Source organism: Lissotriton helveticus, chromosome 2_1 (assembly GCF_964261635.1).
Source record: "Lissotriton helveticus chromosome 2_1, aLisHel1.1, whole genome shotgun sequence".
NCBI classification, from domain to species: Eukaryota; Metazoa; Chordata; class Amphibia; order Caudata; family Salamandridae; genus Lissotriton; species Lissotriton helveticus.
The window spans coordinates 1,869,917,423-1,869,943,824 of record NC_136059.1 but is presented as its reverse complement, the minus strand read 5'-3'; the positions used below and the strand labels follow the sequence as shown (position 1 = coordinate 1,869,943,824).

Sequence of the window (26,402 nt, the reverse complement as noted above, 5' to 3'; positions counted from 1 at the left end):
AATGCATGAATATCGCTGAAAAGTCAGCGATATTCATGCATTATCGAGCAAATGCTCTTAGCCATGTTATCCACCTCCCATTGGATAACATGGCTAAGAACTGCTCCTGGGCAAGTGTTAGCTTTTGGAGATATTCGCGCTTAGCGCGAATATCTCCAAAAGTTGGTAATAGGAGATAGCGATGTTAGCGACTGTTTTCAGTCGCTAACATCTTGGCACGCCCACTTTGCATGTCATTAGTGATAAATATCACTGACATGCAAAGCGGGGCCCAAGATGGTCACTATCTCCTATTAGCTGTCGCTAACTGGTGTTAGCGACAGCTTGGTAATAGGGAGATAATTTTATCTCCGCTTTCTTGGCTTTTAAAGCCAAAAAAGCGGAGATAAAGCCCCTTGATAATATGCCCCTCAATGCTCTGTGCCAAGCTACCTGAGGCTTGAGCAGCTGCTACTTTAGGGTTTGCTTGACTTCACCCTGAGAAGAATTGTGGTTGCTGCTTGAGAAGGGTTTCATGACTCTCATCTATTAACCTAGGGGCATATTATCAAAAAACGGAGTTAAAATTATCGCTGTTTTAGCGGCAGCAAACTGCTGCTAAAGCGGCAATAATGGGCTTGATATTGGAATTCTCAAGGGCATTGTATCAAGCTCATTATCGTCGCTTTAGCTGCAGTTTTCTGCCACTAAAACTGCGATAATTTTAACGCCGTGCTTGATAATATGCCCCCTAATTTCTTACAGGACTTCATTATTGAATCGTAATTTCTTACTCAGCAATTAATTCTTTGAACTAGTGTTACTTTGATGTGTTCAATGTACAATGAGGTTAAGACACAGTTTCGGCCTGTTATCTAATTGCTCTCACTTAAACAATTGCTGTAAAAAGTGAAACATGTCATTGATTTTCACTGGTCTCCATACTAATCACCCACATTACCCTGCACTTTGGCTTTACTAACATTTGAGTTATTTTCCAAACCAAACAGGTAACAATTTTTACCTTCTTCGGGGCATATCACCAAGAAACTGCGATAAACATCGCAGAGCGCACATAGCGCAAATTTGTATAATGCCGACTATCGCCAGAATTAATCACCGACATAACGCGTTATTATCAACGCTTATCTCCATGGCGATAAAAATTCAGGCGATAGCGGCGTAATAGGGGAACATCACTGGAAATCCAGCGATGCATCTACAGTGCTAAGGGAATCCTTGTTAATAGGGAGATGTGGACTTAGGCTTAGAATCCACCTCCCATTAAAAATATAGCTTAGTCTATCATTTTGCAGACGTTAGCTGATGGTGATAACCGCAGTAAGCGCCGATTTTTATGTCGCCATATGTATCAGGGTCTGGCTTGATGATACCACGATGTGCGGTTAGCAACTTTTTCTAGGGTTGTTTTCAGAGGGAACGCCTACTTTGCATGTCATTAGTGATGAATATTGCTGACATGCAAAGCGACAATAACACGGGCGCTATTGCCAGTAAGCCTTTGCTAACAGCTGTTAGCGACAGCTTGGTGATAGGGCGATAAAAATATTGCCCCTTTAGCGGCAAAAAGTGCAGCTAAAGTGGCGATATTGCCCTTGATGATATGCCCCTTCATTTCTTGTTGCTTCAGATGTCTCTTGTGGCTTTGTAACTTGTTAACTCAAAGAATAGTGATCTGTTTATGCTTAGTCTGCTCCTGTTATGTGCATTTCCTGAGTGTTTCACCAACGTATTCTCCTATTGCAATACTTCCTTATTTCTTTTTTTCAGTTCACGCCAACAGGTTTTATTTCTTTTTACTCTGTGAATTTTGAACCACCCTGGTTGAATCCTGAAATTCAATTTAAACAATTTTGCTGTGATTTTCCTAATAAGTCCTCGAAATTCAGGTTTGGGCAACTACATATTTGTCATGTTTTTGGTTTTACTCCTATTTTCAAATGTTGTATTTATATTAATAGAAGCACAGTCAGATTAATATCTGGCAATATGTTGTTTCATATGCAGTAGAGCTCAAGACTAAGGACTACTACTGTGGGACTTGATGGCTGGTGATACTTTGAATATCGATAGAATTCATAGTACTTGAATCCAGAGGTGAGAAACAGGGACACAATTGAGAGAGCGCAAACTGACCTAAATGTATGAGTGCATCACACTTACCTGTAGTAAGCATAAATCATGAGGAGAAATGCCATGAGTGCTAATAGTATCTGCAATTATATTCTGAATGTATAGCTAATGTAGAGATTTAAGTAGAAGTGGAACTAATACAGAAATGTGTGACACTATATGATTTTATTAGATATGATTATTCCTGAATCCATGTCGTGTAGCTGTTAAAATGTAAGATGGTATGTGGTTAAACGCAAAATGTGGTAGGCCTCAGGGCCAGAGCTAGAAGGGAAGGTGTTTCTTTTCACGACATAGATTGTACTAATGTTTTGGTCATTGCATTAATGGGCCATGATTTATAGATGTGTTTACTGAATAATAGAATAAGAGTATTAACATGCTTTAATTAATGAAGAAGTTGAATGCTATAATTATTATGAGAAATGCTGTAGGCCTGAAATGTTTTAGCATTGATTTACACGTACATGTCTGGGCCAAGAAATGTTGCGAACCTTTTTGGAAGTCTATGAGAGTTGGGATCTTGGCTGCAGATGTCTGTCTGCAAGAGAGAAGGGGGAATCCAATTATAAATAATATGAATAGAGGTCTGTTCAGTAGACGGCCCAGACATGGAGGAGGGTTCCGGAATGTTTAAGGGGTATCAGCGGGCCGGAGAAGAGTCTGAGAAGCAAGGTCAACTCCAACGTATGAGGCCCAATACAAAGCAGCATGGAAAAAGCCAGAAGCTACACCACGTGAGAGGCGTCTCACGAGGGGCGTCTCAAATGTTGTTGACTGTTTTGTATTAGGGACAGCACCCCTGGGTGGAGTTAGAGCAGATACCTGAGGACCCTTTAGAGAGCGGATGGGTAGGCAGAGAGGGGTCATGACTGGAGAACTATAGGTTTTCACCAAGAGACTTAGAGTGAGTGACTTCCCTTGGGGGTCATTCACTGCTGACACCTTTGTTAGGTTGGGATTTGGTTAAGTAGGGATACCATCTAGAGCAGGGTAGGGACAGCCTAACCTGTGCGTTTTCCTCCAACTTAAATGAAGGAGAGATATGCGTCAATGCTGATAGCTTTATTATTCTTAGAACTTGTGTTAGTAATTTCCGTTGCTCGTCTGAGGGCTTTCAGAGAGCACATGTATGTAGTTGGACCTGTGTATCTCGTGAATCTCATTCTGAGATGCCTGTATTTGCAGCTTATCATATCCTTACAATAAACTTTTGAAAGCTAGAAGTTGTTTGTGATCTTTGGGAGCAGAGTCCTTTATTGGGTGAACTAACTTGGAAATAGATGCACTTTCTTCCTCAAAGACAGGCAACAAAGGTTCAGTCGACCAGATCGAGGTTTAGGTCAATAGTGATAAGGTATCGATCAAAATCTCGCCCTTCCAGTTGGTAGCTATAGAGGATGGTTGCCTTCTTGAGGACGGTGACCTAGGCCAGGTTAGCTTACCCCAAGGCCCCTAGAGATCGATGATCGGAAGAACCGCCCGCTGAAGAAGATCCGGATGACGTGAGACAGAAAAAGCAGCAGTATCGGTCGAGAGTGAGTATAAAGGGTCATGCGTGTTAGATTGCGGTGTTTTTGTATTGTATCTATGTTGTAATGTCTGGCGGAGTTGAATGTCTGTAGAGTGACTGTGGAACAGGTTGTGAGCGCGCGCAACCGGTGGAAATCTTAAGTTCAAGGAGAGCTTAAGTGGTCCGGGTGTATCGGACACCCAGAGTAATTGTTAACTAGTGTGAAGGGGGTCATGAGGTACCATTGATCACCCGAAAGACCGAGATAGGGGGAACGTAAGAGTGAGTGCGTGAGTAACGGACGCTGGTCGGAGGTTACTGTGTGTGTAAGCAACCTATCAGAGAGACGATAGACATTTCGTCAGTTGTGTTGACAATTACATATAGACTGTGGACGTACAGTCGAGGGAAGTGACCGCTTGGTCGGAAGTAGTCATTTTTCGGTGTATGAATGGGACGCATGCATGACCGGGAGACGAGTTGAGAAAGGAGGGGTGCTGCTGCGAAGCGGAGAAAAGTGACGTCAGAAAGGGTCGCGACGTGATTGGCCGACCGGAGAAAGACCGCGCTGTGATAGGCCAGCTAGCAAAGACGTCAGAAAGGGTCGCGACGTGATTGGCCGACCGGAGAAAGACCGCGCTGCGATAGGCCAAGTTAGCAAAGCCGCGACAGGATTGGTGGATTGTCATCAGGAAGTAAACAGAGTAGCGAGGCTGGATATTGTGCGCATAATTATGAAGTGTTTTAAATGGCTGAGAGCGGTGTTTAAAAAAGAGAAGCGGGGATCGTATGAAGGGGAAGAAGCCCCGCCGGAGGGTACGCCGGCTCGTTACATGGCAGTGAATGTTGGGTTGCATACGATCCTTTGGATATCAGAGTGGAGTAAGATTACGGAAGGAAATGAGGAACTGACGTTCCCGAAGTACGGGACGTTCAGATTAGAGGTGTTACATCGATTAAAATCAGTCATGACCTCAATGAGACCCTTGCCTAGACCGACCCAGTTTGAAGCCCTTGATGCATGGATTAGGGCAGCGCATGAAAAGAATATGAACAGACGACAAGAAAGGGTGAAACGATCGGTAAGGGCAGTGCAGGATGCCAGGTGGGATGCGGATGCTAAAAGATGGAGAGTGCATAACATGGAAGTAAATAAACTGTACCCAGTGTTAGAGGTGCCCGGTAATAAAAGCCCCCTAGAAGAAGATGATGAGAGCGAAACAGAGGATAGCCTGATAAACAGATTATTGACAGACAGGCCACCCCCGTATAATAGAGCAGGGGGAGAGGTCGAGCATAGTGAAGGAGAAAAGGGGGGCAATGCAGGAGAGCATGGACCGCTTCCCAGTTCAGAGTGGGATCCTGAGGCAAAGAAAGAGCTGTCCCAGCCTAGTCAGGTGCAACAGGTAGTCGGGAGGTTTGTGGTACAAAGAGCGCCGGAAACGGAGAGCGCCACATCCTACGCATTACCAGATGCACTACAGGTACCTGTTACTATAGGTCCTATAATATCGATATATGACCAAGAGAGAGCAAGAGGGGAAGAACGGGTACGGAAGGACAGAGAAAGAGCAGGGACGGCAAGGAGGAACGATACGATTAATTCCCCAAGTCAGATGCCGATACCCAGAGAGTGGAGCACCCCGATGCACCCAGCAGGGGACCCAGGAGGGGATCCCGGGGGCCCTAGATGGCCAGCGGATCTGAGGGGATCTGGACGAAAATCCTTTCAAGAGCTAAATGAGTACATGAAGAAGTGGGATGAGGCAGTGGAGGCTCACAAGAGCATCATAGCTGCAGAAGCTGAAAGGGAAAGTCAGGACAGCAGAGCTCGGACTCACTGCGGGGCTGGGGAGAGCAGCCCGGAGTGGGACTGTAGAGAGAGAGATAGTAGGGGAGTCACCCATTGGGCCCGGAGTGGAGGTAGAACAGACCTGGAAAACGGGGGCCCCGGGAATGGGAGGGTGGCGCGCCCAATACTCAGTGAAGAGGAGAGGAGAGCGCAAGAGTACAGAAACAGCTTTAAGTGTCCACACTGTGTGCCCGGCACCAGAGAACTGAATGGGAGTTGTGAGAGGTCGCATCATAGTCCCTGTGATGACGGAAATGAGCGCAGCCCAGGGAATATGGGGAACCAGGAAGGATCGTATCGGATATTGAGCGATACTAGGCAAAGGGAGAGTAGCGACCAGAGGGAAAATAACAGAGAGGCGTACGGTGAAAGGAGAGAAGAAGAAGAGAGTGGGCAGAGCAAGAGTGGGGGTAACAGGCCCGTGTTCCATCACCTTCCAAGATCGGATGGCCGAGCATGGGACCTGGAGAGATGGGAGCAAGGGAAGGCACTCATTAACTCTCCCGAGCCCAAACGTAGAGCTCGAAGTTGGGATGGTAGGGAGACTAGTGAGCCCCCTTCGAAAGACATATTGCGAGCTGAGATAAAAGCCAAGAGACTCGATGTCGCCAGCTTAAGGTCAGACCTGGATGACATGATAGATGGTACCCTGCCTTTAGAAAGAATGGAAATGTATGAGCAAGATGAAATACTGTATATGGCAAAGGACATTACTCGAAAAGCGAGAGCAATCCATGAGAAGTTAGTCGAACTAGCAGGCAAATATATGGTGGACCTGTCAAGAACCAAAGCATTACAGGGTAACCACAGGCTACATTACACAGATCGAGACCTAGATGAGAGGAGAACGATTGGGCTAAAAACGCACATAAGGGAACTGATCACTGGAATAAGGACATGGAGGGCTCTAGATAAGTGGGAAGAGAGGTGGTCCAAGAAAGGGACCGTCAGGAGAAGCACCCTTGGTATGACACTAGGAGGACTGCAGGGAATAGAAGCATACCCTTTGCGTGAAGTCGCAAATGGGAACTATGTGCATGTCCCTTGGAGTAGGGGAGATTTAGCTGCTTTTACCACCTCCTTCCCCAAATTGCGGGAAAACCCAGTGGAGTGGTACAAGCAAGTCGAGAGATTTGTAAAAATCTCAAAGGTTCTATGGATAGATCTGAACACGCTGTTTGACATTGTAGTACCAGGAGATCTGTGGACAGCATGCAAGGTTAGTGCTGAGTGGCCCACAACGGAGCCAGAGAGAGATGCTAAGACTAATGGGCCGTCCGAGATTGTGATGGCAAAATTCGAGAGAGTGATGACTTGGCTGAAAGAGAAAGTGCCAATGCAAGACATAGATTGGGTCAGAATAGACCGAACCAGACAGGAACCTAAAGAGACAGTCCACGAATATTACGAGAGATTGCTGAAGGCGTTTAAACAGTATAGCGGCCTGGATGTAATGGATCCAAAAGACATAGGGCAATTCGTGTCCAAGTTCGTCCTGGGACTGAGACCGGATATTAGTTTAATGATTCAGCAACACTCGATTTGTTGGCAAAGTAAACCCCTAGACGAAATACTGAGGTATGCCAGGTACTGCTGTGATGAGATAGACTCCAAGGCTAAGAAACTAAAAGAAAAGTTGATGGTGGTACAGATGCAGGCAGCAGGGAAGGGGGGACAGCAGCAACAGCAGCAAGGAACAGGTACAGGAGGAAAGAAGCAGTACAGTCAGAACAAGGGCAATGAGGAGAGTTCCACCTTTAGACCCAGAATAGACATAGCTGCCTTGAAGAAAACGACTAGGTGCCACCAGTGTAACGAGGTGGGGCATTGGAAACGCGAGTGTCCCTACAATGTAGAGATAGGAGAACAAGAGATAGAGGAGGAAGAGGTCCAGAGCGCGCCTACAAGAGGGGTGACGCCATACCAGGGAAAGGTGCTCAAAGGGGGGGGGGCTCCTCCCCGAGCCCAGTTCCCGCAACCTCCTCGAGTAGGGACTATGGGTAAGACCTATAGACAGATGCCCCTGTTTGTAGAAGGAGAAGAGTGCTATTATGTGGACCCATTAACCGGACAGAGAGTGGAAAGAGAAGACTGCACCCTCGGGGCAGCCTTGGAGGTGGACCAGAGGGGACCCTATGTCGAAGCAGAAGTAGCAGGGTTCCCCACGACATTTCTGGTGGACACAGGAGCCACTAGGTCCACGATCAGATCAGCTGCAGTTCCAGACCTGCCCATGTCTGGAGAGACCATACAAGTGGTGGGGGTCGCAAACAGGAGAATAACCAGCCAATTGACAGAACCGGTACAGGTGAAAATAGGGAAGTACAGCGATGAGCACCAGTTTGTGGTTTGCGATTCAAGTCCTGTGTGTCTGCTAGGGAGAGACCTGTTGTGTAAATTGAATTGTACAATATACTGTACACCTCAGGGAGTGGAGGTATTGACCAATGATGATGACGCAGATTTCAAAGTTGCAAACTCAAGAATATGCGTGGAGCTGTACCCTACTTTGACAGTAGATGAGCTCCCCTGGGACTTGAGAGAGACAGTGGCACCAGAAGTATGGGATTTCACTGGGGAAGAGATAGGATTGGTCAAAGGGGTGGACCCAGTGAAAATTGTAGTGAAACCGCATGCTGAGTTCCCAAGAACACCCCAATATAAATTGACTCCAGAAACGATTGCAGGCATAAAACCCGTGATCGAGTCCATGATTAAACAGGGAATACTGAAAGAAATCGTGGGTAGTCCATGCAACTCCCCGATTATGGGTCTGCAGAAACCAAATGGGAAATTCAGGATAGTGCAGGACCTTCGAAAGATTAATAACATAGTCGTTTCGTGTTGTCCAGTGGTACCGAACCCATCAGTGATACTGTTTCAGATTCCATTCCAAGCTGAGTGGTTCACTGTGATTGATCTTTGTCAGGCTTTCTTTTCGATCCCTCTGGACGAAGAAAGCCATTTTCTTTTCGCATTTAAGCTGGAAGGTCGCGTCCTAACATGGTGTCGCATTCCTCAGGGGTATACAGAGAGCCCATCGATCTTTAACCAGCTTTTGAAGAAAAATCTTGAAAGTCTAGTGCTGCCCCAGAAGTCAGTTCTGGTCCAGTACATAGACGACCTCCTCGTGGCGTCAGAAACAGAAGAAGCTTGCAGGGAGGACTCCATTGCTTTGTTAAATCACCTAGCTGCCAATGGGCACAAGGTGTCCCCGGGAAAATTGCAGTACTGCCTGACAGAAGTGCAGTACTTGGGACACAGAATAGAGAAAGGCAAACGAAAGGTGTCACCAGACAGGATAGAGGCGATCATGAAAATGAATGCGCCTAAGACACAGAGAGAGGTCAGGATGTTCCTAGGGATGGTGGGTTATTGCCGACAGTGGATCGCGAACTTTTCACTGAAAGCAAAGCCCTTGCAAAAACTGACGCACAAGGAGGTGAGCGACCCGGTACCATGGGACAAAGACTGTTTGATGGCATTCTTACAGCTGCGAGAGGACCTGTGTCGTGCTCCGGCATTGGGAATGCCTGATTACAATAAACCATTTTTGCTGTACTGTTGTGAGAGAGAAGGTTGCGCGTTGTCTGTGTTAGTCCAAATCCATGGGAATGCCCGTAGACCAGTTGCTTATTTCTCGGCTACTTTAGACCCAGTAGCCGCAGCGTTGCCCGGATGTCTCAAATCCGTTGCTGCAACGGGTGTCAGCATTGAAAGATGTGAAAATATCGTCATGGGGCACCCGTTAGAGGTGTGCGTGCCCCATTCTGTTGAACTGTTGATGACCAGGACCAAAACACAGCATCTGACCAACAGCAGGCTCACGCGCTATGAGCAAGTTATTCTTGCTGCAGAGAATGTGACCCTTAGGAGATGCTCTGTTTTGAACCCTGCCACCTTGATGCCACTCCCAAATGATATCGAGGATGATGATGAATGTACAGACCATGACTGCCTCGATGTGACTGAACTATGCACCAAACCCAGACCCGACATCGTAGATGAGCCACTGACCGACCCAGACGAAATTTTCTTTGTCGATGGCTCATGTGTAAGAGACGAAGTTGGGCAGTTGAGAGCAGCTTATGCTGTTTGTACAATTACTGGAGTTGTGGAAGCTGGGTGCCTGGAAGGAGTACACTCCGCTCAGGTAGCCGAGATTATTGCCTTGACACGTGCTTGCTTGGCAAGCAATCAAATTCGAGTCACCATATACACCGACAGCCAATATGGTTATGGGGTGGTTCATGATTACGGGCAGTTATGGTCTCAAAGAGGGTTCATGACCTCTTCAGGCTCTCCCATTCGCAATGGAGAGTTTGTGCGCCTGTTGTTAGAGGCGTTGCAATGCCCAGCAGGTATAGCAGTTGTAAAGTGCACCGCACATACCAGAAATGAGGACTTCGTTTCGAAAGGCAATAGATATGCTGATGAAGTTGCGCGGTATTGCGCGGAACAAGGGTACTCTTTCACAGAGGTGGAAGTGGGTGGAATAAATGTAAGGACTGAATTAGCCATGATATTGGAAACTGTTGATACTTGGGATGAACTGTCAAACATGCAAGAAAATGCTCCTGATTCTGAAAAAGAAACATGGGAAAAGGCAGGATGTGTAATGGGTGAGTCCCATTTTTGGGTCTCAGCAGACGGCAGAGCAGTGTTGCCCAATGAGATGGTGAGTCCAATGGCCAGACTCATACATGGTCCCGTACACTTAGGGAGAGATGCTATGCTGAGAGTGTTTAGACAGACTTGGTACAATCCTAAGTTTAGAATAGCAGCAGAAGCAGTGTGCCAGCGTTGTGTGACCTGTCAGCAGCTGAACGTAGGGAAAAGAACACCAGTTGCACTGAGTCACATAGGAAGGTCTGGAGGTCCATTCAATCGAATGCAGATAGATTTCATTGAAATGCCAAGGTGCAACCGCCTCCGCTATGTCCTGGTGGTTGTTTGTGTATTCTCCAGATGGGTTGAGGCATACCCTACACGTAGGTGCGACACCCTCACAGTGGCCAAGTTACTGCTTAGGGAACTCATTCCGCGCTTCGGGGTGCCGGCCTTTTTGGAATCAGATAGGGGAACGCATTTTAACAGCGAGCTTGTGAAGATGATTTGTGCAGCTCTGAATATCGATCAGAAGTTGCATTGCAGTTACCGACCAGAAGCCTCAGGAATTGTGGAGCAGATCAATGGCACGATCAAAGCCCGAATTGCAAAAGTGTGCTCCTCAACGACCCTGAGTTGGCCTGACGCCCTGCCATTGGTCCTCATGAGCCTTCGTAGTACCCCAGACAGAAGAACGGGGTTGTCACCACATGAGGTGTTAATGGGGAGAGCAATGAGGCTGCCATCTGTCCCAACTACTGCACTGTTAAATATCACAGATGATATGATCCTAGACTATTGTAAGGGGCTGTCTGACGCCATTCGTTCTGTGTCCCTTCAGGTGCAGGCTGCCGAGGTTCCATCGTGCCAGGGCCCGTGTCATGACCTGTATCCTGGGGACTGGGTCCTGGTGAAAAAACATGTGAGAAGAAGCTGCCTGGATGTTCGTTGGCGTGGGCCCTTCCAGATCATCCTGATCACGAACACGGCTGTGAAGGTGGGAGGCCTGCCCAATTGGATCCACGCGTCACATACGCGAAGGGTTCCAGTACCTCGGGAAGAAACAGCTCCTCTCTCGGATAGACGTCCAGCAGAGGACCGAGAAGCCATAGAGGGGGCTAGCCAAGCTGTAGAGGTGCCAGCGGAAGCAGGGAACGAGTCTGACCAAGCTGAGGACGGTCAGTACAACAGCGAAACAGACGACGCTACAGAAGGAGAAAGTAGCTGGGAGTACGAGTCAGACACTGACAGGTCTGACAGAGAGCGAGAACAGACAAGAAGGAGAAGGAGTAGAAGGGCACGTGGAGAAGCTAATTGGCCGCAAAGAAGGAGCTCTAGCCTGAGGTCAACTCCAGAGGTAACCCTTCCTCCGATATCAGAAGACTCAGACCCGGAAGAAGGTGCTCAGGGCGCTGAAGCACCGGACCGAAGAAGGTCAAGAAGAGTGCGTGTGCCTAACAGAAGATACTCCACACCTGAGTGGACATATCTGGCGACAAATGTCTGTGAAACAGGAGACAGGGAGGATCCGAGCGGTGGTGGTGTCCAGTTCTGAGCCCATCGTCACCGTGGAAATACGACTGTTGGTACCCGGAGTCGAACAAGAAGGGTCACTAACATTCATGCTCCCCAGACCTCCCCGCCTCAGCAAGTTAAAACACATGTTTCTCTCAGAATTGCAATTCCCCGACTTTGGTACAACGATAACAGCACATGAAGAGCACAATCTTCGTTTGGAAATACTGAACTTTGCTATCGAAGCTGCAGGCACAAACCTGATAGTAGACTGTTAAAGGACTTTGTAAATTAAGCGAGTAGAAAAAGAAGATTACCTAGCGCCCAGGAAGCAGAGAATATTAGGGAACTTCCCTTGAGTTGATGGAGAAGGGCTAGGGTTGTCTTTATTGAACTGTTAAAGGACTTTTGCGAAAAAGGTTGTCAGCTTCCAGTTGTGATTCTAAAGACAAAAAGGATTAAAAAGAGACTGTAAAGGAACGAGAAGAAAAGAACTTTTTGCTAAGATAAGAGAGAGCCATATTGTCTGACGAAATGGAAGCCGGCACCCAGAACCGCAGAGCTAAATGTATAATAGGTACACTAATAGTAGGAGTGATAATATTAATAGCTTTAGTGGTAACAATTTCTTATGTAAAGGGACATGAGGAAGAAGCGAAGGTAACTGATGTGAAATCTGTAGAAACGCTTACACCTACTGTTGCTGGTGAGAAAAGGGAAAACACTCAAGATAAAGCGTTATTAGCTGCAGAAGCCCGCAGGTTACACGTAGATGAGTCCCAAGGAGACTTTAGGTCAAATGCTTATGCTAAACTCTTATATGAATACGTGGATGCCATGGAGGTTAAGGACTGTTACGTCTGCATGCAGTTGCCGGCGTCTGTAGATGAAGGCATTAGATACCATCACCTCCCGCTGACATATGGCATTACATGTAGCTTATTGCTTAGTATATTTTATGAGAGAGATAGTTTTGAATACTATTTCTCCAACTATGATTCAGTGTTGCCAGAAGTCCCAAATTATAAGCAGATGAACAAATGGGACTACTGGAAAAGTGAAGACAGATTGGCCAAGTTCTTCATTCCTTGGATTACCTTAGATACTTCACATGCCCGTAGAAATAACCTGACATGCAAAGTGTCAGAAGTCGAGAAGAAGTTCATAGGGCAGGTGGATGATCGTTACAGGAGACAAAAGATTTTGAAAAAATCAGGACAATGGAAAACAGATTGGACCGAGGAAGAGAAGGCACACAAGAGAAAGGGTAGTAGTGGTCCAATAGCTTTAGATAAGACGCAGAGAGGAAAGCTATGTCTTCATCGAGCCAAAACGTATTATGAAAATGTATACGTGGGAGAAGTCGACTGTGAACATGCTTTCAATATAGAGTACTATACTAAAGATTTCCTGAAGGGAATGCAAGTGATTCCAAATGTGTATTTTGTATGTGGAAGAAATGCCTACGTGAGACTACCTGACAACTGGTATGGATCATGTTACCTAGCAATTGTCTTCCCCAAAATATATCATGCACAAGACTTAGAGATCATTGAAGGCAAGACCTCATCGAGGGGAAGGAGAGATATAGGAGATGCAGAAATGGTTGGAGATGTTTTTGGAGCTATGTTCCCTCTTTTGGGTCTAATCCTTAATGATGTTAAAATTAGACGACTGGCAACAGTCGTCGACAGGTTGTCTGCCAGCACTGCTCAGTCCTTAATGCTGGTAGAAGGAGAGATGCAATCGATAAGGGCTATGGTTCTTCAGAACCGTCTTGCATTAGATGTCCTACTAGCAAAAGAGGGCGGAGTCTGTAAGGCTTTGAAGGTCCAGGAATGTTGTACTTACATTCCAGACAATTCAAAGCCCCTTGAGAAAGTTATTAGGAACATAACTGATATTCACAAAGAGATCGAAGACTTGAGTAGAGAAAATGTCTGGGAAAAGGTGGGCCACGGAATGAGTAAAGTTGGAGGGTGGATCTCCACCCTAGGCAAAAGCTTTGTGTGGTATATACTAAAACCTGTCATCATAATATTGATCTGTGGGATCATATTGTGGGGATTGGTGAGGGTATTCAAATGGTACAGAGCTAAAAGGTCAGAAAGGGCCCAAAGAGAGCAGCTGCAGAGATTGGCTGCCATACAAGATAATCAGTACAGGAGTCTGAGGGCTCTGGAAGCGCAGAGACAAGTTATGCTACCAATAACTGCAGTTTAAATGTTAGTGATGACCCCGAGAGGTCATCAAAGGGGGGAACTGAGAGAGCGCAAACTGACCTAAATGTATGAGTGCATCACACTTACCTGTAGTAAGCATAAATCATGAGGAGAAATGCCATGAGTGCTAATAGTATCTGCAATTATATTCTGAATGTATAGCTAATGTAGAGATTTAAGTAGAAGTGGAACTAATACAGAAATGTGTGACACTATATGATTTTATTAGATATGATTATTCCTGAATCCATGTCGTGTAGCTGTTAAAATGTAAGATGGTATGTGGTTAAACGCAAAATGTGGTAGGCCTCAGGGCCAGAGCTAGAAGGGAAGGTGTTTCTTTTCACGACATAGATTGTACTAATGTTTTGGTCATTGCATTAATGGGCCATGATTTATAGATGTGTTTACTGAATAATAGAATAAGAGTATTAACATGCTTTAATTAATGAAGAAGTTGAATGCTATAATTATTATGAGAAATGCTGTAGGCCTGAAATGTTTTAGCATTGATTTACACGTACATGTCTGGGCCAAGAAATGTTGCGAACCTTTTTGGAAGTCTATGAGAGTTGGGATCTTGGCTGCAGATGTCTGTCTGCAAGAGAGAAGGGGGAATCCAATTATAAATAATATGAATAGAGGTCTGTTCAGTAGACGGCCCAGACATGGAGGAGGGTTCCGGAATGTTTAAGGGGTATCAGCGGGCCGGAGAAGAGTCTGAGAAGCAAGGTCAACTCCAACGTATGAGGCCCAATACAAAGCAGCATGGAAAAAGCCAGAAGCTACACCACGTGAGAGGCGTCTCACGAGGGGCGTCTCAAATGTTGTTGACTGTTTTGTATTAGGGACAGCACCCCTGGGTGGAGTTAGAGCAGATACCTGAGGACCCTTTAGAGAGCGGATGGGTAGGCAGAGAGGGGTCATGACTGGAGAACTATAGGTTTTCACCAAGAGACTTAGAGTGAGTGACTTCCCTTGGGGGTCATTCACTGCTGACACCTTTGTTAGGTTGGGATTTGGTTAAGTAGGGATACCATCTAGAGCAGGGTAGGGACAGCCTAACCTGTGCGTTTTCCTCCAACTTAAATGAAGGAGAGATATGCGTCAATGCTGATAGCTTTATTATTCTTAGAACTTGTGTTAGTAATTTCCGTTGCCCGTCTGAGGGCTTTCAGAGAGCACATGTATGTAGTTGGACCTGTGTATCTCGTGAATCTCATTCTGAGATGCCTGTATTTGCAGCTTATCATATCCTTACAATAAACTTTTGAAAGCTAGAAGTTGTTTGTGATCTTTGGGAGCAGAGTCCTTTATTGGGTGAACTAACTTGGAAATAGATGCACTTTCTTCCTCAAAGACAGGCAACAAAGGTTCAGTCGACCAGATCGAGGTTTAGGTCAATAGTGATAAGGTATCGATCAAAATCTCGCCCTTCCACAATGCTGGGAACCTATTGTAGGAGTGAACAGGATTAAAATACAGTTCAAATAATATATACTTAGAGAGAAACAATATAGAAGTGTAATTCTGGAGGAGAATGAGAAGGGAGAATCTGTATGTCTGCCAGAATGTAGTTTTAAAATATGAACATGAAACAATGGTTAGAAAATAGTAGATGTGTGTTTCAAGAAACTTACAAATGGAGAGCAAAAAAACTATATACAGATTGTTTGAAGAGGTATTTTGGGAAATTAGTTGTTTAGGGGAGACATTACAGAATATGAATGTGGGTCCTCTAAACCAAGAATTAATAAAAGACTCATTAATCTAAAACTTTAATGGCACAGGTTTATGAAGACATGAATAGGTCCCTCAATGAATGTATTCACAATTCAACAGTACCTGCTACTTGATCCGTTGTAAGTGGCTCAGAAGACCACAAAAATACTGTAAAGCTTATCAGTTCTGATAGACTTCCAGATCAAATACCACAATGCTAAACAGTGGGTTATAGTGCTTAGACCTGTTCAAAAACTGCTAACTCCTAAGACACACCGCTCTTATCACAGAGAAGTCGACATGTTGACTTTCATTACACTTGTGGCCAGTGGTGGCTGCTACTTAATGGGGGTGTCTGGCAGGGGAGAGGAGGCTGGGAGGGGGTGGTAAATGAAACAAAATAATAATAATAACACTTAAATGCAGGCCGCCCTCCATATTTGAGTCCTCTTCGGATCCTCAGTCGACTCCAGGAGCAGGAAGCAGGAACCAGGAACCAGAAAGCACACAGGCTCCCAGACTCCCCTAGCCAATCATGATGCTGCCTTACAGCAGCATTGTGATTGGTTTCAGCGCCGTGGTTCTCCGCTGAGAGAGGGACTGGGAGGCTGTGCATGTTCCCCACCCAGGCTGTACATTACAGCTGGTGGGGAACATGCAAAGTGGCCCAATTGCGAGTCTAGTGGACCTTGGACCGCCAGACTTGTGGTCGGGCGGTGGTGGCGATCTTCGGACTGTCACATTATGACCTGCGGTCTTTCCTCCATGCCTCACTCCATGTGGATGCACACAGGTGGGGCACAACATGTGCCCCACCTGTGAGCATGCACCACCAGTTCCAGCACGGCATGGACTTCACAGTCCATGCCGTGCTGGAACTTCCTTTGACATTCCTATTGCGGTGTCTAACTTATAGGCACTGCCATGGCAATGTCAAAGAATCGCCCGACAATTAATAAAAAAGTCATAATACACTGGGCGATTCTCACACAGGTTTGGCGGTGCGGTGGCAGGGCAGTGCCACAGCTGCACCGTCAAACTTGTAATCAGCCCCTTAGAGTGTGCTTTCCACTCCTCCCCCTGGCCCCTGCTCATGCCCGCCCTGCCCCGCACCTAAGCAGGAATGGAAAAATAAAATGATAATCACATTGCGTTATTATTTTATAAACTGCTCGCAGAGCAGTGGGGCGGCGCTCCACCACCTTGGCGGTGGAGCCGCCCCTGCTTATGGCCATACATGGAGGGCTGTCAGTAGAATGGAAATCCTATTGCAATGGGGTGAATACCCACTCTGGCACAGTCTAGCGGGCATTCAATGGATTTCTCTAGCAGAGTCTAGAAGTAGTCAATGCATTTCCAACAGTTTCCAGCACATGCTGGCTACATTCTGATATCAGTGGCACTAAAAATACATGAATGTAACCTATTTTTAAGGAGCGCTGAAGATGGAGAGACACAATACAGAAAAAAAACGGAATTAAAATGAAAAACGCCTTGAAACGTTTGAGCCATTTTCTAAAATCCCTAATCCTAAACAAGCATGCATTATTCAATGCATGACATTTTCAAAGGAGGACTTTGGAAAGTCATGTGTATTGTATTAATTAGTAATACACACGTACATTTGTGTATCCAGTAAAACGTTATGTGAACAACCCAAACAGGTGTCTTTAACGATCATGTGAGGGTGACATGAGGCATGACTTAGGTTGCTCTTAATTTTAAAATCCACATGTAGCCCACAGAGTTTCACCTACTTGTTGAATCCGCTGGCGGAAGTCCTGTGGTACTTGGAACGTCCTTTATTTCCTTAAAAGATGGAGCAGTGGATGGCTCATCAAAATGGAAGTGTTCCTTGTCGGTAAGATTTAAATAATTCTCAATAAAATAGAAATCATCTTTAAGTTGCGAAATCTGTAACAAGTTTGCATCCAATCCCTAGGTGTAAAAAGGCATAAAAGAACCTTGTAAGAACATAAAGTAGGTGAACAGTGGTGTCTCTTTAGAAACTCTTAGGCCCCAGACAATGGGGCACTATGATAATGGAACTGCATATAATTCTGAATTTCACACCTATAAAATTGTACTTTTTTACACAGTTTTTTTGCAGAATAACCTCATAAAAATGGAAACATAATATTCTTAATTCATTTTTTTCTTCAGACGGGAACATTCAAACGTTATTAACATGATTTCGAAAGGTTGTGAAATGGTAGTGAACCGTCCCCCACAACTTTCATAACTTTTACATATAAATCTCAGCTTTTTGAGCCGTCCAAAAACGTTTACATTTTTAGAAAAGTGTTTATTACATGGTAGAAACCTTAGAAATACATTTTGATCAACCAATACCAACACTTTCCCAAAAGTGAAAACAATTAATTTATGCACAGGCAAGTAATCCTACTTTATGCTGAGGTTGCGCATATGCAATCACATGCCCTTCATATATCGTGGAGTAGTACACTCTTGTTTGGGGCGGTTCGTCAGCACAATTAGCCTATCATTGGTACATTCAGTACCTCGACAACCATTTAAAACTGGCAGAGTGCAATAATAGACCATTAAAGGCCGGTGCGGGGGGCATTACTGGTAATGATTTGCTCTCTCTTAGAAGTAGAGGCCTGAGACACATACAAAGGTCTGAACGAAGAAAAGACACATAGGCCAAATGGTTCCACTATTTTTAGACAATTCCATCCACTGATGGCAGAATGTCCTGAATAAAACAGGAAAAATCACAACCACTGGAATGGAGAACAAGAAGTCACTATTGACTCTCTCCTGCTCAACTGCCTTTAATGGACCACCCATCATTCTGCGTTTAGGGAATCTGAAGGTGCAACACCGCATCAGTCCATGGTTACAGCAGATCGCCACCAACCCTATCTAAACTTCTCCAAGGTTAGGACCTACAAGAGTTTCTTGAAACAAATCCACAGCAGTTTCCCCTTTATATAAGCAACTCATACCAGAGTTGACCTAGTGATGATTGTTCAAGTTCTTAACATTGGCACGGATAACCCTGAATTATGCATACACATGATCCACACACCTCTTTGAGACACCCTCTCTGGTATTTGACCCAATAATTCACTTTTTTTGCTTTTCCAAAATCCCCTCCCAAGCCTCACTCCCACTCATCTTTGAGAGCAGCTCCACCCCCTGCGCACCGCAGTGGGGTACATGGATCATCCTCAGCAACAACCCCCAACAAAATGTCTATGGGTTGATCTACATGCTAAGGTGAACATGTGGTAACAGCACGACCAACCTCCCTTTACATTGTTCACACCTGCAGAGTTTCTCACAACCTTGTAATTTTGTATTGAATAATTCTAACATGATATGATACAGAAAATGAAGTGCACCACAAGTCACCACATGAATGCGGAGACCCGTGACAGAAAGCATAGATGTCAGTGAGGTGAGATTAATACAGCCATAGCAAGCCGGATCATTGTTGTTGGGGCAAGGAATACCTTCAGCTCTTCATTGCCAGTAATTGACTAAAAGGAATTCTGCCAATTGACTTTTAGGTAGGAAACTGAAACAACTGAGGCAATGATAGCTGTTTAAACTCAGGGAGTAACACCGTTAGCTCTCTTTATGATTTAGCCATGTCAGGCACCAGCTCAGAAATACTAAAAAGGAAAAAGCAAGGGGAGCAGTTACCCACTGATTTTAATGGGGAAGTTGCGGGATATTTTCTTTGATGACTGTGCATGTAGTTCATGAAAGACGTAATACGTATGGGGATGCGAGAAGGAGGGCGACGGAAACAAAGAGACACCGCGGCAAGGAGGAGGGCAGCCCGCATAGAAGCTAAGTGTTTTTTAAAAGAAATATTTAAAGGTTTGGCTGGGCACCACGTAGTTGTAGTTTTGCCGCAACTTCGTGTTCCCAGCGGAGCTGGTAAAACTCCGCAAAGTCTGCTGGCGGAGTGGAGCACTCGGCCCAGGGTTAGTATACACAAAGCCCAACAGTAAGCTATTCACAGTTATGCGACCCAGGACACTGAAAGCAGGCTCCAAATGGTAGGACAAGAAAATGCCAACTTTCCAAAAGTGCCATTGTGACTTAAGATCCGACTTTACTATTGAATAGGACTTTAAATTACAGGCCAGAGGGACATTTTTACCTGCTCCCAATCAAAAGTTAGCACTTATTAACTGTACTAAGGTAATCCAGTAATATCCATTGAGAGAGTTAGGTCTTATTGTAGTGAAACATTAATTTAGAGGTTTTTCACTACCAGGACATATAAAACATATGTCCTACTTTTTAACTACAATACACCCTGTCCCTATGGGGTTTTCAGGGCCTACTTATATGTATTAAAAAGGAAGGTTTAGGCCTGTTAAAAGGTTTATGTAACCCGGTCGAATCTGCAGTTTTAAAACTGCACCACAGCTTAAATGGGAGTCCTGAGACATGTTTTAAAGTGGTACGTATGTGGGAGGCACAATGGTAGCATTTAATTTGCAGTCCCTTTGTACATGTAATACCATATACTAGGGACTTATAAGTAAATTAAATATGTAATTAGGTGTATGCCAATTGTAACATGTTTGAGGGAAAGAGCACAATCTCTTTAGCACTGGACAGCAGTTGTGATATGCACACAGTCTTAATGCCAACAAAAACGACATTCAGAAAACAGGAGGGGTGAAGGCAAAAGATTTGGGGGAAGACCACACCAAGGATGACAGGTCTAACAAGTCTGTACAGATGTCTATTGTAGACTCGTCTTACCGTACCGGGCCAAGAGATTGCCAAATCCATCTAATATGTGCCAGTTCACTGTGGGTTCATCATGAAGTGAGAAAGCCCTATTATTTGCCACTATCCATGGAGAAACACAAAAATATTTATGGACAATTGGCAAATTTATGCCTTCACCTCTTGACAGAGTATCTGCAGAAAGATCCTGGGTGTGCAACCTCCACAGAACCGCAAATTCAAGTTGGCATCTAGCAGCATGAGGAATTCATCTGGCATCCAGTACAGAGAGTTCTGGAGCAAATCCAGAAACCTTGTGAGCGTTATCCTATTGTACAAGGTTTCAATCAGTGACATACACATTCTCCATTAACATAGGGATACATCACAGTGCCATTGGAACAACCACTGACAGGCTGTCGGTGGTGGTCCCAATGACAGGCAGCCCTTTGGGCTAACTGCTGCATTAGGATGCCGGAGGTCGGACCCTTGTCTGTCGAGGGATGGACTGCTGCCTATTCCAGAATTTACTGATCCCGACAGTGCGTCAGTCATAATTGTGATCCTTAATGGAGTGTCCTCACCGCCCCAATTTTCATGGCGGTGCGACCACCATGAACAGTGTGACTTTAGGGTCCCCTTGTACCTCAGTGCCATGGAGTGACTGTAGGGGAGAACATAGTGTGACCCTCTGTCTGCATGCACCCCAATGTTCCTGCATGGAATGAAATGCACAACATTGTGCATTTCGGTTTGTGCAGGAACATGCTTTGATGTTCCCATTGCTGTTCCTATTTAAAGTCACCACTGTGAGAACGCCAAAGAACTGCCCACCAGGGACTTAAAAAGTCATAAACTAGTGGGTAGTCTGCTTTGGTGGTGTGGGGCAGCCAAAGTCATAATAAGACCCAATGGTTGTTAGCTGGTTAAGATAAATAGGCTAAAAAATTGATCTGTTATAAATGATTAACATTGGAAATGTTTCTATTTTGAAATTGTGAGTCTGTGAATTGAATAGTATTGAGGGTTGTGGAAGGAGTTTTGGCCTTCAGTTATGTGTGCTTTATGTTAGATATGTATGCTTTTTCTCTGTATATCTCATACTTCTACACTTCTTCAACCACCTCGCTTTTTACTTCAGCACCCACTTTTCATTCTTCCTGGAATGCACTTCCTCGCATCGCCCTAATTTCACCACTTCCAAATGCACTGTATTTAGGCGCTCCCATCTCCGCAGTCAGGAAACTTCAAACCGTTCAAAACCGCGCTGCAAGGCTACTAACAGGGACTTACAACAGGCTTTCGGCCACACCGGCCCTCTGCACCCTACACGGGCTCCCGGTCCAAGAGCGGATCAGGTTTAAGCCTTTGTGCCTTGTACATAAAGCTTTGCAAGGACTCAGCCCACCCACGATATCTACTATGATCCACCCTTATGAAGCCAGTCGGAATCTCCGGTCAGACGACCTTTATCTGGCAGAGACCCCTAGGATCAAGAGATCCAGGAGCGGCGGTAGACTTTTCTCATACAATGCCTCTAGACTCTGGAACTCCCACCTCTCCACCTACGCGCTACTCAGGACGTGTCTCGGTGCCCCGAGAATGGAACAGAGCTCATGGATCGTGAGATCGAGTGGATAATTTGGGACCTTTTGATGATGAGCAACAGTCTCACTGTCTTAGGATGAGCAGGTCACTTAGTCCAGTGAATAGAAGCCAGACATACAAGTAAACATGATTGTCTGAGGACCTGTTGGCCCATGGGTGTTGAGAATCCCCATGTCTGAGCAGGAGCCTTAGAGCCTGCTGGCCGAGAGGAGACTCGGGGATCTGAGGGTGAGAAAGGTTTAAGGGAGACTCAAAGACATGAAGAAGAAGAGCAGGGGACCCATGAATGAATTGCAGTGGGATAATGAGGTTTGCCCCAGCACTAACCAAACAATAGTTAAAGAAGGGTCATTATCCACGAATGCGTGCCACTTTTTTGGGAGCCCGGGTCCATTTTTGGTCCCAATCCGACTCTGCTCTCTCCTATTAAATAATTCATCGAACGTGTTTCTTAATATGGGCTTTTCTTTAACACTAAATACGCTATGTATGTCTCTTTTACATTATTTATCTTCATAAAGCATGTTTATCTAAACTGACATAGGCAATATTACCTATTTATAGTTAATATAAACACATAATAGCCCTTCTGTACACGTGTATTGCTATGCCTGCCTTGCTTTGACATTAATTACTCCTACATTATTAATACAATTAAAGGGCTGAACAAAATACACGCCCTTTCTTTATCTGAAACTCAGGAGGGTGGAGCTCGTAGAAAATAAAATAATGCATACTTTAGTGAATGAATAAATATGTTCCTTCTTTAACTAAAATATTTTGCATTGTTCATCATCTCTGTCTGGATGCCCAGGGATGAGGTTATCGATGTACTTCACTGAATCATGAGGCAATAATAAAGCTATATATCTTGGAATTTGTACCTCATTAAAGCAATTAAATGCAATAAAGTACAAGTATTACTTCCACCTTCCCAAGTCTTTGCATTAATGTCCACTGTAAACATTTTATTACAAATAATGGCTGGCTACTGCCATCTAGCGGTAGTTAAATGTATTCCTCTATTTTATTGTTGACTATTCCTAAGAATGCAAAGTTGATGATAAAATATCAATTTGGTGGGGAATGAAAGAAAAAAGGAGAAAGAAAAAGGACTGTTGGCATCAGCAAGGCAGGACAAATTCAGATAGAAAATATAGACATACGATTCAAAATGGCAAAACAGGCAAACTTTAAACATTGGGAGGTTTGAAAGTGTAATAGAAAGACTGCATAGGGCTTGAAATGTTGTCTTCCCTGTCCTAGCCAATTAGAATTGCTGGGTGTAATCATAATCAAACGTTTGGAGTGCTGTCTACTCAATTTGGTCGAGATGATCCTTATCAGTGCCTATATACATATACATATTTATATATACATATAGATTATTTAAAGGAAGAAAGATAGAAGGTATTAGGTATAAAAGGCCAATATAAATGAGGGCATGGCTGTAGAGGGCGTCCCCCGTACTACAGTTTAAAAAAACTAACTAAATAATAATTATATTTTAATATTCCAAATTTAAAAAAACAAAAACATGGTATTTGGGATAATATATTTGTAGATAAGGCAACACTGCCATCTTCAGGCTCCAAGAAAAAAGGACAAGAGATCTGAATTTTCGCAAAGAAAAATAAGATTAGCATTGGCTTTAAAGGAAGTTTTGAATCTGATATTAATGGACAAATAAACACTTTGGAATTCACAATTTTCGCAATATTAATCTCCTCAGATTCATCTCAAAGTACTTATTGGTCATGAGACAAGCACATGGAACCCCATTTACACGCTGTAAAGTGGATGAGAAGTCAAACTAGGTAAAATATAGGGGCATATTTGCAAAGAAGTGATGGAGCGCTGCCTTAGCCTTCTTGGCTTAATGCCACGCTCAGCCACTTCTGAAACGCAGGGCTGCACCGTATGCGTGCTGCTTTGTGCAGCACACATAGAAGTTGCAACGCGCCATTTTTAAAATGATTGTTTATGTGCAGGATGGGAAACCTTCCTGCACATAAACAATCATGCATTGTCTTTTGCTGTTTTTATGTTTTCTGCACAATACAGTACACATAAAATCAGCAAAAACGAGGAGAAATAAGTATTTCTCCTCGTTGAGCCCCGTTAAAACCAGGTTTTCCCTGGTCTTAATTTTGGCGCTGCCCCATATTTACGTCACTCTTGTAAATATAGGGCAGTTTCAAAATCAATGGGTGTTGCGGTGGAACATGTACTGCAACACTCATTGCCCACCCCTTTTACCCTAAGTATAGCGTGAAAGCGTGCCTTATTTACGAGGCAGCGTTAAGCCACCTTAAAAAAGTGACGTTCTCATGGCGATAGGGACTGGTAAACATTCCCCATAGTTTTCTTGTTCAGTGTATATGCAAAGGAAAGATGAAGTACAAAAAAACATAAACTTTGGTAGACATACTTTTATGAAAGCACAGTTGGGCAAATTCGAGGATGTCCCTTTTGTAATAAAAATTTCACACAGCCCTATTCTAAACCTGAGGGCTTATTAATGAGTTCCCTACGTCACTTTTGCACCATGTGACGCAGGGCTCTCATAAAGGTTTATGAAGCCATGCAAAGCACCCCCGTGGAGAAGCTCTTTCAGATTTGCAGGGTTTTGGTGACAGTGAGGGAGCCCAAACCTTCAGGAAAGGGGGTTAATCAGCCTACCTTCCATAAAAAAGTGTTAATAATTTGTGTTAAATGGTACTTTTTTTGCATTACTCTCCAAATATATTGTCATTACTGATCGACAGCAACAGGGTATACAAGGCCATGTTGAATGACAGTGCTACAGGGGAGACTGTGTCAGTAGAGGCAGGCATGTCCAGAAAGTGGTGGGGCGGGAGGAGGCACATAACAAAATGCAAAATAAAAGGCACTTACCTTTTCCATGAGTGCAACGTCCCCCTCGATTTTTCTCTTTTCGAGGCAGGCAGCAGGCAGGCTCCTGACTCCCAGGCTAATTTTGGCTCTGCTGTCATGCAGCATGAAAGCATCTCTAGGATTGATAGGAGCGGCCTCTATCAGCCCCCACAAGAACATTAGAGACCTTTGCTTTCTCTAACCCAGCTGTCTTAAGACATCAGGGTTAGAGAGGTTTAAAAAAAGCATGCCTGGCTGGCCGTTGTAAGATGGCTGGCCTAAAAGACATGCGCATTTTAAACTTCGAAAGCACAAAGCTCCCTGCTGCCACTCAGCAGCAATGGCCTGACGCTCAGTTCGAAAAATAAAATGGTAATAAATAGACTTTATTACTATTTTATTTTTCAGCTCCGGCCTGGGGGTTTTGTTTGTGGGGCGACGCTCCTCCGCTCAAATGGAGGAGCCACCCCTAAATTGTGAGCTATATAGCTGCCACTAACAAAACATAGTGTGCGGTAATCAGGAAAAATGTGTGCTCAATAGAAACAATGAGTGTAGGGGGTATTCCATTGAGTATTAATGACTATAAAGCAACAGCTTCTTCGCTTGGTGGTATTTTAGGACACAAACATAAAATATGAACGTTATTGCTTGGCCATACCAAAGTGGCCTGTGGCTGGGAGGGTTGGGCTTGAGTGCAATTCACAAGGACATTCTAACATCCAGGCCCGGACTGGCCGTTGCGGGCACCGGGCAATCCCCCGGTGGGCCGCATGGTTTGGGGCCGGTTTTGGCCACCTGGGGGCCGTTTTTATTACATTTATTATTATTATGCTGCAAAAACGGCCCTGTAATAAAAACGGCCAATAACCGGCACTGGCACAGACCGCGGTCGCACCCCAGGGGGGCCGGCCGAGCACTTTGCCAGGGCCGGTTCTGGTTCCCAGTCCGGCCCTGCTAACATCCCCCCTTCCATGTTATTACAGAACATGGCTAAAATCCGAAATGATTTAATAAAAACCAGGGTCTCCATTAATGAGATTGGACACATATTTTGTGAAAGTATTTCAAGATCACTAGATATACAGCAATGTTTAATATGTAAGAAAAATTGTTAAACAATAAATGCACAAGCACAAATCTTTACATATGGTGCCTACTGCTTGTGCTGAAGAATTCTGCAGAATACCAAGAGCCTAGAGATGACTCCATCTCATGCCTATTTCTTCCACTACCCTAAACAGTCTGTCTCTTTATCTCTCTATTGCAGGTTCATTTTCTTCCCTTCTTTCTCCCCTTGTCCTGTTTTCATTTGTTTTCCCTACTGCCTCTTTTTCTCTTTTCTTCTCTGAATCAAACTCTGCTGAGAAAAAAAATTCTGACTCTGAAAATAAGGGTGGTGTTGCCAGTTAAAGAATGCAGGGGCATATTATCAAGACAGGAGATAAAATTATCGCCGCTTTAGCGGCAGAAAACTGCCGCTAAAACGGTTATAATGGGCTTGATAATATTCTCTATGGAATTCCAGTGAAGCCCATGTTAGATGTTAGATGTGAAGGACATCTTACCTGAGCTTCAATTGGAATATCATAGAGCATATTATCAAGCCCATTATCGAAGTTTTAGCGGC

General features: G+C 44.6%; 1 protein-coding gene across 1 annotated transcript in view; it reads right to left on the bottom strand.

The window, feature by feature from the left end:
• The window catches only part of LOC144818908 (uncharacterized), a 322,331-nt gene that overhangs the window by 32,664 nt on the left and 263,265 nt on the right, over nt 1-26,402 (bottom strand). The window contains exon 7 of the mRNA XM_078676776.1: nt 17,323-17,503. Coding sequence (XP_078532902.1) covers nt 17,323-17,503 — 181 coding nt within the window. The remainder of the gene's footprint in view (nt 1-17,322; nt 17,504-26,402) is intronic.